Source organism: Thermobia domestica, chromosome 1, assembly GCF_964235325.1.
Source record: "Thermobia domestica chromosome 1, izTheDome1.hap1.1, whole genome shotgun sequence".
Taxonomy (NCBI): Eukaryota; Metazoa; Arthropoda; class Insecta; order Zygentoma; family Lepismatidae; genus Thermobia; species Thermobia domestica.
In genome coordinates, this window is record NC_137454.1 from 122,803,821 (window position 1) to 122,816,927 (window position 13,107).

The 13,107-nt window shown below is 34.8% G+C and overlaps 1 protein-coding gene across 3 annotated transcripts in view; it reads right to left on the bottom strand.

The window, feature by feature from the left end:
* Ranbp16 (Ran-binding protein 16) overlaps positions 1–13,107 on the bottom strand; it is a 162,310-nt gene that overhangs the window by 118,422 nt on the left and 30,781 nt on the right. For all 3 annotated transcript variants that reach the window (XM_081762955.1, XM_081762956.1, XM_081762957.1), the window contains exons 6-8: positions 12,544–12,663; positions 9,499–9,645; positions 4,422–4,594 (exon numbers count right to left, since the gene is read on the bottom strand). In XM_081762955.1, the coding sequence (XP_081619081.1) occupies positions 4,422–4,594; positions 9,499–9,645; positions 12,544–12,663 (440 nt within the window). The remainder of the gene's footprint in view (positions 1–4,421; positions 4,595–9,498; positions 9,646–12,543; positions 12,664–13,107) is intronic.

Here is a 13,107-nt window from a genome sequence, read left to right on the forward strand (position 1 = left end):
CATAATTTAACAACAAAATGAAGAATATGTGACAGTACTTATTTCGTTCACGTTAAAATGGATATCTTGCAGTCAGAACGAGCCTGTTTCAAGTTCAAAGGAATACATATTCTAGAAAAAGAAAGCACAAAATTATTTGCTTTTGTCAAATTAACAGTACAGAATAGACTGTCGAACTTTCTCATTCTCCTACTGCTGGGTTTATAGGTCAAGGTACTTCATATTAACGTAACAGAGAAAGACGTTGCTATTTTCTATGAAAGGAGAAAAAAAGGGTGAGGAGGAAAGTATACACCTACACCTTACTGCAACCTAAAATGCAACAATTTATGACAAAGGTTAGAGAAGCACATTAACGCCTTCTAAATTAGAATAATAAAACAAGTGAGTTTCGTTTCACAGTTGACAAATTCTGGGAGACTTCCAAACAATGCAAATTCAATATTGAAACAGATTTATCCAACTTTTAGCTGAAATTTTAAAGACTAATTTTAGAAATGAAACCTGTTTATCTGACACTGAATCCTTATCAAAAATAGTCTTTTGCTCTTACAATTATTACTATACAGCAATCAATATTAAAACCGAATCGTCTGCCGCCATAGTATTATTTTTCATCCATGGAAAACAATACTAAAACTAATAGTTACAGAAGATTTCTACCATTTCTGGTTGCGACGGATGAATAAAATTGGAGACGGAACCTATTATTACGGTATTAGCTCCATATTAGGAAACTACTCTCTATTACAGTTCTATGTATACTGTGGTGGGTGTTGAAACTGGTACAATTTCCACCACTTCTTGTTGGCATAAGAGTTTTTCTTGGGACGCTCGATTGACTGCGAAAGACCGTTTCTCGATACCTCTTACCGTTTTTGATCTGTAAGATCAAATGTAAAACGGAAGTAATAGTAAATTTCTACTACTTCCGAACCTATGCAATATTTTCCTACGCTAACTCGATTGCAAAAATTCGTCTGTCGCTATCTATTATCGTTTTTGTTCTATAGCTATAAACATTTAAACTGAAAACAGATTATTCCTACTACTTCCGGTTTGAATGGAGGAATAATGGAAGAGAGAGAACGTATTCTTGAGACGCTGAATCAACTCCACAAAACCGCTTCTCGATATTATATATATATATATATCTGAAATCAATACTGAAACCGGAAATACTAGAATATTTCTACCACTTCCGGTTATGACGATTTTTTACCAGTGGAGATGGTATCTTTTCTTAAAACGCTGAACCGATTTTTAAAAACCGCTTGCCGTTATGCATTTCCTTTTCTATTCTAAGGCAATCAACACTGTGATTTTAGAAGAGTAATACGGATGAAGATGTATCTTTCCTTGAAACGCTTAGTCGATTCCAAAAAAAAAAAAAAAAAAAAAAATCGCTTGCCACTTTCTATTACCGTTTTTCTACTACAGCGATCAACGTAGATAAGAGGGTTAAAGGGAGATGGAACTTATATTTGGGATGCAGAATCGAGTCCAAAAAACCGCTCCTCACTCTATGTTATCGTCTTTGTTCTATGGAGAGTATTGAAACTAGAAAGATAGAAAATTTCTACCACTTTCGGTTTTTGGAGAATAATCTGGGTGGAAATTGCACCTTTTCTTGAGATCCTGAATCGAATCCAAAAAACAGCTTGTTACTATCTATTACCGTTTTTGCTTTGCAGCGATCAACAGTTCGTTTCTACCATTTCCAGTGTGAACAGAGTTAAAGGAGGAGATGGAACTTATTCTTCAGACGCTAAATCAATTAAAAAGAAACCATACATCTCGATCTCTCTTACCGTTTTAGCTTTGATACCTGTCGACAGACGGATATATGAACGAATGAACATAGCCGTTCAATAGACGTAACTCTCAATACTTATGATTAGCATAGTTTGGAAGTATAATAATGTACACTCATGTCCAAAATGATTGTCGCACATCTATAACTGTCTTCTTGGAAGAATACAATTTGATAATGATTTTGTAGGGTACTATATTCAGCATACAACAACATATTTATAGACATGCGACAATAATTTTGGACAGTGTACCTTAGAAGCGTTAACTTATTTCCTCTCTTCCTACTATATTGATTCCTATTCATTCCACTGGAAACATCTGCAGATTGTTGTATTCAGAATAACCATTGACTGCTAATTTTACACCCTCTTATATAGTACTGAAAACTAAAATCTATCTGCCTCTAACTTCAGCAGCACTTGAAGAAAGGAACATATCTATCTATCTATCTACATTATATATATATATATATATATATATATATATATATATATATATATATTAATCAGGAAATTTTGTGAGAACAGAACTATTACGACATCTTAGGCAATCAGTAGAGACGAAACTTTTTCGCTAATGCGATATGTGTGAAACGTTAAAAGAAATGCATATATGTTTCAGGAAACCTCAAACTTTTCGCTTCAGAGCCAAAAATCACGTTTATATTATTGCGAATTTTTGCGAAATTCGGCATCGCTTGTGATAAATGCGAATAGAAACGAAAAATTGAAATTCTTGCTAATTATTACTAATAATAATTAAAAACTGTATTTATATTATTTAACTTAAAGATCGTTGCATTTTACTGAAAACGTACACGACGCTAAATTAAGTTCTCCATAAAATCCGTAAGCTTGCAAGACGTAGTGTCACTTTCAACGTCTATTTGTTCGTCACTAAGGTCAGCCGGGACCCTTATGCTCACCTTACTGTCGGGAAATAAATTAAAGAGTTAGCTCAAGCAGGAAAATTTCGGTCTGCTACTATTAGTAATAATTAGCAAGAATTTCAATTTTTCGTTTCTATTCGCATTTATCACAAGCGATGCCGAATTTCGCAAAAATTCGCAATAATATAAACGTGTGCAGAGTTAATTAAAAAGGGTAGTGCTTCTCACCAGGCTGAAGTCGAAGCAAAGTTGAAAACCTGCATGTCAAAAGTATTGATAAAGCTGAAAAATTACAAACAAATAAGTGACGACAATTCTGTGTGGAGAGTTTACGAAAAGCTCTGAGAGTTATTTCATCCAAAACTGTTTCATTTCATAAAGATGTAGACATCAACAGAACTGAACTGTTGTTCAAATCGTTGACTGTTTTGTGGTGAAAATGTGCATGATCTATTGGTTGCTTACGGTGAATTTAAAAGTAGGTTATTGAAGTTCTCAACAGTAAGGATAAGGAAGCTGACATTGTATCACTGTTAAACAGTTTAAAAGTTAACCACAGGTCATTTGCTGTCAGCTCGTTACGTTCAGTATGGTTGCCAGTCTTGAGTGTTGATGCCGAGAGATTCTTTTCTCAGTATAATATAATTGTTACCGACAGGAGAACGAACTTAAAAGAAGAATTGGTAATGTCTTGCTGCTTGTTATCCTTTAAGTAAGGATGAGGTTAGAAGAAGTGTTTGAAATTTTGCATTACTTTCTACATTTCAGTTAGACATTAGCCAGAATATGCACCTCAAGATATATTCTCACTTTAGATACACCTTACTACCAAAAATATACTGTATATAAGTGCCACTTTATATATATAACTTGTGCTACATTTAATAAAATAAATGGACATACATGTGAAAATTGTAATAATTAATGCTACAAAATATCAAAATTGTTGCGAAAAAGTTTCGTCTCTAGCAATCACTCATTATTACAAATTCTTCATAACGTTACCAAATGTAGTAACTGAACTTATCACTGCCGGTTAGTAAAAACGCAACAAATTTCTTCAGATTTTTGGTATCCAATTATGATTAGAATTAATGATCTGATGTTTATTCTCGTATATAATGTGATCCAATTGTTTATCAAGATCTTCGTCCAGATGGAATCCTTGGTCCCACTACAGTAAGACTCATAAACTACAAGGAGCGTTATCAGGGATTCTACACGTAAGAATTTGGCTGTTTAAGCATTATTCAATCACCTAGGTGAAATCAAGAATTTAATAAAAGTAAAACTTTTACACAGGTCTTTATTCTAGGAAAGACTAACTAAAATTAGCAGTCAAATGGTTGTTCGGAATACAACTCCCTGAGTTCTTGTGGAATGACACAGGAAACGAAATAAACAGGAAAAGGATATAATTCAACGCTTCTATTCTAATTGTGAAAAGGGTTTATCGCTGATTTATTCGAGTTACATTTGTTCTTTCAGATCTGTAAATATTCAGTAAGTTGCTAAATAACTGTTAGCAGCAATTTTTGATTACATGTAATAACCATTTTCTACACAAATTTTGAAGGAATAAGATACTGATTCATGTCTTTCTTAACATTAGTCAATTATTTGTTAAAAACGAAAAAACACTAACACGTGTTTGTATCAAAATCCCTTTTAAGTATAAGAAGCACGACGCAATAAACAATAAGCAGCAATTTCATACCTGACTACAACAGCTACAGATTCAAGCCTTGACGTTATATAAGCATTAGTGACTTCCGGAGTATATGTTTCAAGTAAATGAGGCTCAGTAGCCTTAACATAAGGAACCGAAGCAACCATTCTTTGCCACAGACTCAACAAGTAGTGCACACTGTTAGGGGCAAACTGCCACATCTGAAACACAGAATAAATGTACATAGTGTCAGGAAGGACTAAATAAATGTTTCGTATTATTATTCATGCTTCAAAACAAAGCTTTTATAATAGTTTTCTTTGGGAATACAAGCTATTAATAATAAAAAGAACAAAATTAAACGAGGAGTTCTCAATTGAGTGTCTTAAAACAGATTTTTAATAATTATTTTCTTTGTTAGGATTAATTTATTTAGGTCTCCAAAATATTTTTTAAATATATGTAGTCATATATATTTACTAACACTCATGCATAAACAGAAACCAAAGTATTAATGAATATTGTGGCCATTCGATCTATACTTCTACTAGAAGATAGAGGCATAAGCTTTCGCTGCAAAGTTGCAATATTATTTTCTTTAAAAAAAATAAGCAATCTTTTTCATAAAAATGTATTTATTGTACGCACGAGATGGCATTAAATGTCCTTTACTATACTTTTAAAAACAATTAATAAATTGGACTTTATTTACTTAGTTCTTACACTCTCAACCTCATGTTCACTGTTCCAAACTAATGTACACGAGAAACAAGCACTCCCGATATTAAAAAGCGTTTCACTCATTACAGACTTACTTAGAAACAAAGAAACAAGCTATTAATAAGCTTGATGTAAAACCGAAAGTAAAAAAAGAATATACGTAAGCACAATGCCCGATGGTACGAATACAAATACCGAAGAAGAATACAAAATATCCTCTTTTATATTTAATAATGAGAAAAGAGGAAAACGATAACACATTACTGCCGCATAGACAGCGCGCGCGCGCGCACACACACACACACACACACACACACACACACACACACACACACACACACACACACACACACACACACACACACACACACACACACACACACACACACACACACACACACACACACACACACACACACACACACACACACACACACACACACACACACACACACACACACACATAAAATTTCATCATTGCGATCGATAGACTTTCACCTTTTGGCTATTTTCTATGTTTGCTCCCAGATTCTTTGATTCAACTATATTTATTTATAATTAGTTATTGAGCCTATGGAATAAACTGTACTAATAATTAGAACTAACCTGAATAATACTCCTATAACGTTTTCTCTAGCCTACATTTCACGTGCTTACCGCGGGAAGCTCTGAACTATACGCTAAGAACACATAAAGGAACAATATTCAGGTAAGTTTTATTTATTTATTTATGATGAAAAGCAACGGCACTCCATATCCTCAAATTCTCTACATTTATCTCTGACTATAAAACAGTCTTGTAAAAAATCATCAGGTGTTTTAAATTAACAAAAAATTGGCATACTGATTCGATTATTTTATAGTAAATACATTTACACTATTTTAAAATTTGATTATAATAATGTATCCTTTGTAAATGTGGACAAAGCATACCACGCTTTACTAGAAATAGTATATAGAAAACAGTGAAGAGCCCAGCTAGGTACCATATAGAGGTCATCGAAACATTTCTGAAGTAAAACCATGTAAACAGAGTATTAAGTATTAAAAAAAACTTCGAAAGTCAGTACGTCGTTAAACTTTCACACAAATATTCATGCTAAGTTAAAATTTCATTAACAAATATTCATGCTACGTTAAATTTCGTAACTTCCTGAGTATTTTTTCTAAACACATACCAACATATATTCGAACTACAGAAATTATAGAAGCAACAAATAAAAATGCTCCATTCATAAAAATTACTAAACAGTTTCTTCTTGTAAACTGCATATATATGTATGTGTTAATTAACTATACCTACAAATTGTAAGAGGTGATTCCTCACATCAAAAATAAGACAAAAAGTTTATATGGACCTATGGCGGAAAGTCCATAGCTAGGGCTGTTCAAATTCCCGTAAAAGCGAAATTTCAACAGGCCCTATTTCGCATTCCAGAAACTATGGATGGTGGTCCTTATCAGCGTAAAGGAAGCCATGCATACACAATCCAAAAATACATATTTCGTAAATTTTCAATAGGTATACAGGGTATTTTCTACAGGGTGTAATTCTGAGATATGCTCTAAACAGAGTTTTCAATATACCCTGATTTCATGGAGGGTTCAAAGTTGGCAGAAGGTAAGCGTTGACAACAATGGACATCCGATTCTTCGGAGGAAAGTCGGAAGTGTTAAGGATTGTCAGCAACACAGTTTCTCGTATTCGGGAAAACGCATGCAGCAATGTTTTCTCTCACGCTTATAAGTGAAGAAAACATGAAATATTCTGCGACGAAATACATCGCATCACATAATTCCGAACACGAAAGAACATGGAGCTGCCGGTTCCTAACACTTTCGACTTCCCTCCGAAGAATCGGATGTCCACTGTTGTCAGCGCTTACCTTCTGCCAACTTTGGACCCTCCTTGAAATCAGGGTATATTGAAAACTCTAGAGCATATCACAGAATTACACCCTGTAGAAAATACCCTGTATACCTATTGAAAATTTACGAAATATGTATTTTTGGATTGTGTATGCATGGCTTCCTTTACGCTCATAAGGACCACCATCCACAGTTTCTGGAATTCGAAATAGGACCTGTTGAAATTTCGCTTTTTCGGGATTTTGGACAACCCTAGCTCTGAAACTATGGACTTCTCGCCATACGTCCATATGAACTTTTTGTCTTATTTTGATGTGAGGAATCACCTCTTACATTTTGTCGGTATAGTTCATTAATACTCTGTGTATGTGTATATATATACATATATAATACACCCAGTAGTGCCGTAGGATCACTAGCACCACACGGAAAATTCGACTGACGTTTGCGACCAGTTTGTTTATACAACATCGTGCCGAACATTTAGTGCAAACCAGTCCCCTGTTTGTGTCGTTTACTCGTCCAGTTAACACGGAGTGGGGCAACATCAAAGAGAATCGTATCGCTGTGATCGCGTTGCATAAGTGCAACAAGTCAGGGGTAGAGATTTTCAATCTTTTAAAACCTTTGAATTTACGCAAAAATTTGCGTATCTGTGCATCAAATGGTTGAACACCACCTCGATCGATGACAGAGCAAGAAATGGCCGCCCGCACACTTCAAGGACGCAAGCAGCTATAAAAGCCGTAGCTGCACGAATTCGTCGAAATTCTCTTCGAAAATACAAAATCATGACATGGGAGATGGATATACCGAAGAGAACGATGTCTCGCATCATCAAGCAGGGCCTTAAACTTTGGGTTTACAGAAGAACCACAAGGCAACTAATGACACCAGCTTTAAAGAAAATATGAGCCACAAGGGCCAAGAGGTTACTCCACCGGTATGCGAATGGAAAATACAGGTGAATCCTGTTCACCCATGAAAAAATATTCACCGCATAAGAAAAATTCAACCGACAACAGAATTTAGGCTCACAGTTCTCGGGAAGCTGCCGAACAAATTCTTAGGGTCCAAAGAGGCCACCACCCAGTTTCCGTGATGGTTTGGAGGGGCGTTTCTTACAAGTCACTCCTCCGAACAGGGAATCAAGACCAAGGCAGCAAATTACCAAAACGATGTTTTGGAGAAGGCAATGAAACCATTGTATCACAGTCGGTTTTCTGACGCAGAATGAATACTTCACCAAGACTTCGTGCCAGCACATAAGGCGAAGATGAACCAGCAGTGGTTAGCCAACAATGTTCCCCACTTCATAGCCGCTGAGGATTGGCCATCTGGTAGCCCGGATCTTAACCCGCTGGACTACCGCCTTTGGGACTACTTAGAGGAGAATGGCTGTAAGAAGTCTCACCGCAATATTGAGTTGCTTAAGGTCAATTTAGTAAAAGTAGCCGCTTCCACACACCAAGATGTGTTGCGTGCAGCCATTGACGAGTGGCCTCAACGATTGAAGTGTGTGAAGGCACCTGAGGCCATTTTGAACAGACTAGTGTTTTTTCCGTTCCTTTGGTACTAAACTAAACGCGGCAATGAAGGATTTAGAATACTAAAAAACTTGGTTTCGTTTCGCCTGTTTGAATAAAAGAACTTATGGCACGACTATGTGTATTGTTCATTTTGTAAAGCTACATTCCTATAAACTAAAGTGTAAAAAATTAATTAGTTAATTAATTAATTAATAATAACAATAATAAAACGACATAGGACTGGTTGAATTCAATGTCTCTTTATTGTAAATCTACTTCAACATACAAATTCTGACTTTATCTTTTATTATTGATTTATTCATTTATCTGCTATATTTACTTTTTCAATTCAAAATTCACACAATAAATTTATCAATCTTCTCAACAAGAAAATATCCGATGCAAAATTATAATCAACGTATGGAAACTATTAATCCTACAAGTGTCAACCCTCGAAGTTCGAAAGGAATTGGTATTATCAGAATATATATCGAATGAGTTTAAACGTATAAGAATAGTTACTATTCGATATTATCCAGCTTCTGCTTGCTGTCTTTGCTATTAGTAAACTGCTGAAGTAATATAAGAAAACATATTTTATATATATATACACTTACACCTCATACACACACTAATCATTATTCTTGCATATATAATTCATATGCTATTTCAATTCTCTGACCCTGATTAAAATAAATAAATACACTTTAAAAACTTACACCCGCATATCCACATTTACTACTATTTACTACTATTACTAATACAAAATTACATTGAAATTTTTGGAATAAATAAAGAGTACTCAAATAACAAGGAATCATTATTTCAATGAAATCCACACGAAAAAAAAAAAAAAAAAAAACTTTAAAATTTCAATGACAAAAGCCTGTTAATTCTTCATTCGTGATGAAAGGACACGAAACTTACAGAAAACTCTAGCTCTAATATTTAATTCTTAGCATTTGTGATTTAATTAAAGACTACTATTTAAAAATGATGCAACTTACCCTTAAGCTCTCTACTGTAAATTTGGCTATTAACTGAATGGCTTCTGGATAATTTTCTACCATGACTAGCTCACCAAGTTGATAATTCGATTTCAGTCGTGCCAATAAACGGCAAAATTCATGATAGTTGCTTGGATCACTCAAACCCTGCAAAAGAATTTCATTTAACTCTTCGCCTTCTTGAAAACATCGAAAATGTTTTATTTCTTATAATACCAATACCATAACTTTTTATAATGGATGCACTCTATTCATATGTCATTAAGACTCTTCGCCACGCTTATCTCAACTTTTTGAACTTTAAGCATTGCGTCTGAACTACATACATATAAGTTTACATCTAACGTCATGTTAAATTCAAGCAACATAAATGTAATGTTCTGCTTTTCATTGTTAAAGGAATGCTGAGTGATGATAATCTTGAAGTCAGCAGGCTACCCACACACTTCTAGGATCTTTTTTTTATTTTACAAGAAGGCAAGTGTGTATTATGTAGGCTCTATTACCTTCGTTGTTTCAAAACGTAAACATATTAGAAATGCGTGTTATCACGTGCAGTCAAAAACATATGAACAGGAACTTGTACAGGGTGACCCGGTAAAATTTTCCACATTTCACAGGCTAATAAAACAAAAAGTATTGCATAGAAACTTGTTTATTCAAAAGTATAAAATGGTACTGAAAAAAGTTTGAGTGAAAGTGTAAGCCGTCTTGTGAAATTATTCTTACATTCTCCCTAGGAATCCCATCAACTGCAATATGCTTTATAATCATAAGGCTTCTGCTTTTGAAAAATCATTTCGACTGCTACGCGTGATAAGCGGAAGCGACGACCCCCCTTTTCTCGTCCCTCCACTCACAGCGAAATAGCCGATCAAACAATGAGAGGTTTTCTTGGGTATTATTGACTATAATTGCGTTGTCAATTGTTGTGTAATTTCAACACACACCAGAATAGAGTAATTCAAAACAGAACAAAGTAATTTATAATATTTTATCTTCTTAAATAAATAATAGCAATCTTTACAATACGGGAGGTTTCATTGGGTCAATCTGTAATATTACCTCCCTGTCTCAACATGTATCATTCTGAACTAACAGTTTATCTCAGAGTAGCATTGCCTTTGGGGTGAAAGATCTTATTTTCTTTCTTTCTTTCTTCAGTTACTTTATGTGTAAAATGGATATTCCGACAACAAGTAAAAGCGCAGCGTGTAACTTGAAAAAAATCAGAGCAGACTGAAGAGTAAATACCTGAGCTCGCACATATTTCTGATTACGATGCTTATGAATTAGAGATTGAAGATGGGAGTGAATTCTGTGGCGTATCGGATTTCGAGCATGTAAATAGTAAGGAATCTGGAAACATAGATAGAGGGCAGTGCGTGTTTACAGAAAAGACATCGCATTGACATTACCTCAAATATCGGCTGGACTTCTATATTATATAACAGATTTCAAAGACAAAGTGGAGGTGGTGGAATAAACTTTTCTTTCTACTTTTTTTACCTGTCCCTGGTCAAGACATACATCTTTTCCACCAAAAGAAGGAAAAGTAGGACTTGTAAATTCCGTTCATGAACTATCCCGTTCTTCACAAGGTGCAAGGCTTATCAAAGAGATACTAACCAACCATTTATCACCAATACAGTTACAACATAAATGTGTAAGACAAAGTAATTGCGACATATGTTCCGATCGAGAGAAGTATAAGGCGGGGAAATGTGAAGGAAAGGCTACTAGCTACTGTCCTAAATGAAGCTCCCTCGTGGCTAAGCAGTTAGCATACGCGCCTTTGGCGTGAAAGAACTAGGTTAAATTCCCGGCGGGAGCTCTTATGGTTCGGATCCCGCGTTAAGGTGAACGTCCACGTTTTATATAGCCTCGCTGCTAAAAGGGATGCTAAATTCAAAATTTAATCTAATCTATTGTCCTAAATGTAATGCGAACTTTGTATCGGTGAATGTTTAGAGAAATAAAACACCAAGAATAAATATTATGAACAATGACTTATAATAATTTTATATTCTATTGTGTGACTCACTATGTGTGTGTGTGCTTCTATATATTTACATAGTGCCCAGAACGATTGAAATTTAGTGACAAATTCGAACATACACCAAAAAAATGACTTAATAAAACGTTAAGTATCTGCTTTCCTACAATACAAATGTTGTTTCCTTTACCTTATATGCTATAAATTTCAAATTAGAAGCATTGTAGAAGTGTCAAGTTTTAAATTTATTCTTTAAAAATGCCGCATTTTATCCTTTAAATATTTAAATATCCATCGAATCGAAAGTATTAGTGAATAATTTACTGACAATGAGTAACATGAAGTAAATAGAAATGAAACCTTTCAGTTTAACGTCCCACGAGTGAGAGAGACAGATGATTAAGGCAAGTGAATGATAACTGAATATTCGGTGGAATAAGAACGTGGGAGGAAACGGGACTACCCCGAGAAAACCCATGGATACGATTCTGTCCACCACATACTTCCTTGGCCGGGGATCGAACCAGGGATCCCACGCCCAGAGGTAAAGCAATCTACTACTGAGCGACCGTGTCCCTATGAAATAAATAGCAAGTGAGCCAGATAATATCTACAAAATGCTATTAAATAAATACTGATTTCCAGACCTTCACTTCTACGCCAAAATTTGGGTGTGCCTCTGCAGGTAACGATGTCATAATTGTCACATACTTGAATTTCTGCCCTATAACGGAATGTCTTGAAAACGGTTATTAGGTTACTTAACAGCATCTTACAAATACTATATGGTTCACATTTTAAAATGTTGATGTTCTTCACTACCTTTACGCTATTCTCTACAATTCAAAAAAGCGCGGCTGAGCGTAACGAGAAGTCTTAAAACAAAACTCTTAATTGAAAAGTAGTCTATTTCTTATGTCTAATAAAACACCGTAAATTGAAATATTCTAGCTCCATCTTTATACTTGATGTTTTTTCCCCGCTTTGTGTTAGATAATATTGTTCTTTCTTTCTTTTACATCAAAAAGAGACCAACTCAACTCACTAACCTGAGGATTCTGAAGAATGTGTTTAACACCACTGACCAGCTGTGTGAGGAATTTCGCTCGTTCAGCATTGCTAAATAAGGACCGACGTACGGATGCGATTTGAACTAAACACGACAATGCCTGGAAAGTTAAGAGAAATACATACATGACATTATCATGAATAGCACTACAATAATTACGATTACTTTCAATGAACTAAAGTTCAGCATTTGTATTCTAAATGAAACGAGGCTAAAGGTTAAATCCAAACTACAGGCGTATCTTCGGAATCGAACCCAACACAATGCACACACAACAGAAAGCATGCTAGTCACTCTCCTGCTCTGAAGATCTATATTTAATCATCTAAAAATTATAAAGAATTATTTATAGATATCTACAAATAATCTATAAATAATTATTTATAGATATCTGAATACTTCTAACTTACGTACATCACTAAAAATTACTTATTAAAAAGCAAATTGCACCTGTCTGAGAAGTTGTGTTCTACCAACTTTCGCCACTAATAGTTATCATTATACGCGGCAACTGACCAGATTATATTCAAATGAAGTACCATCT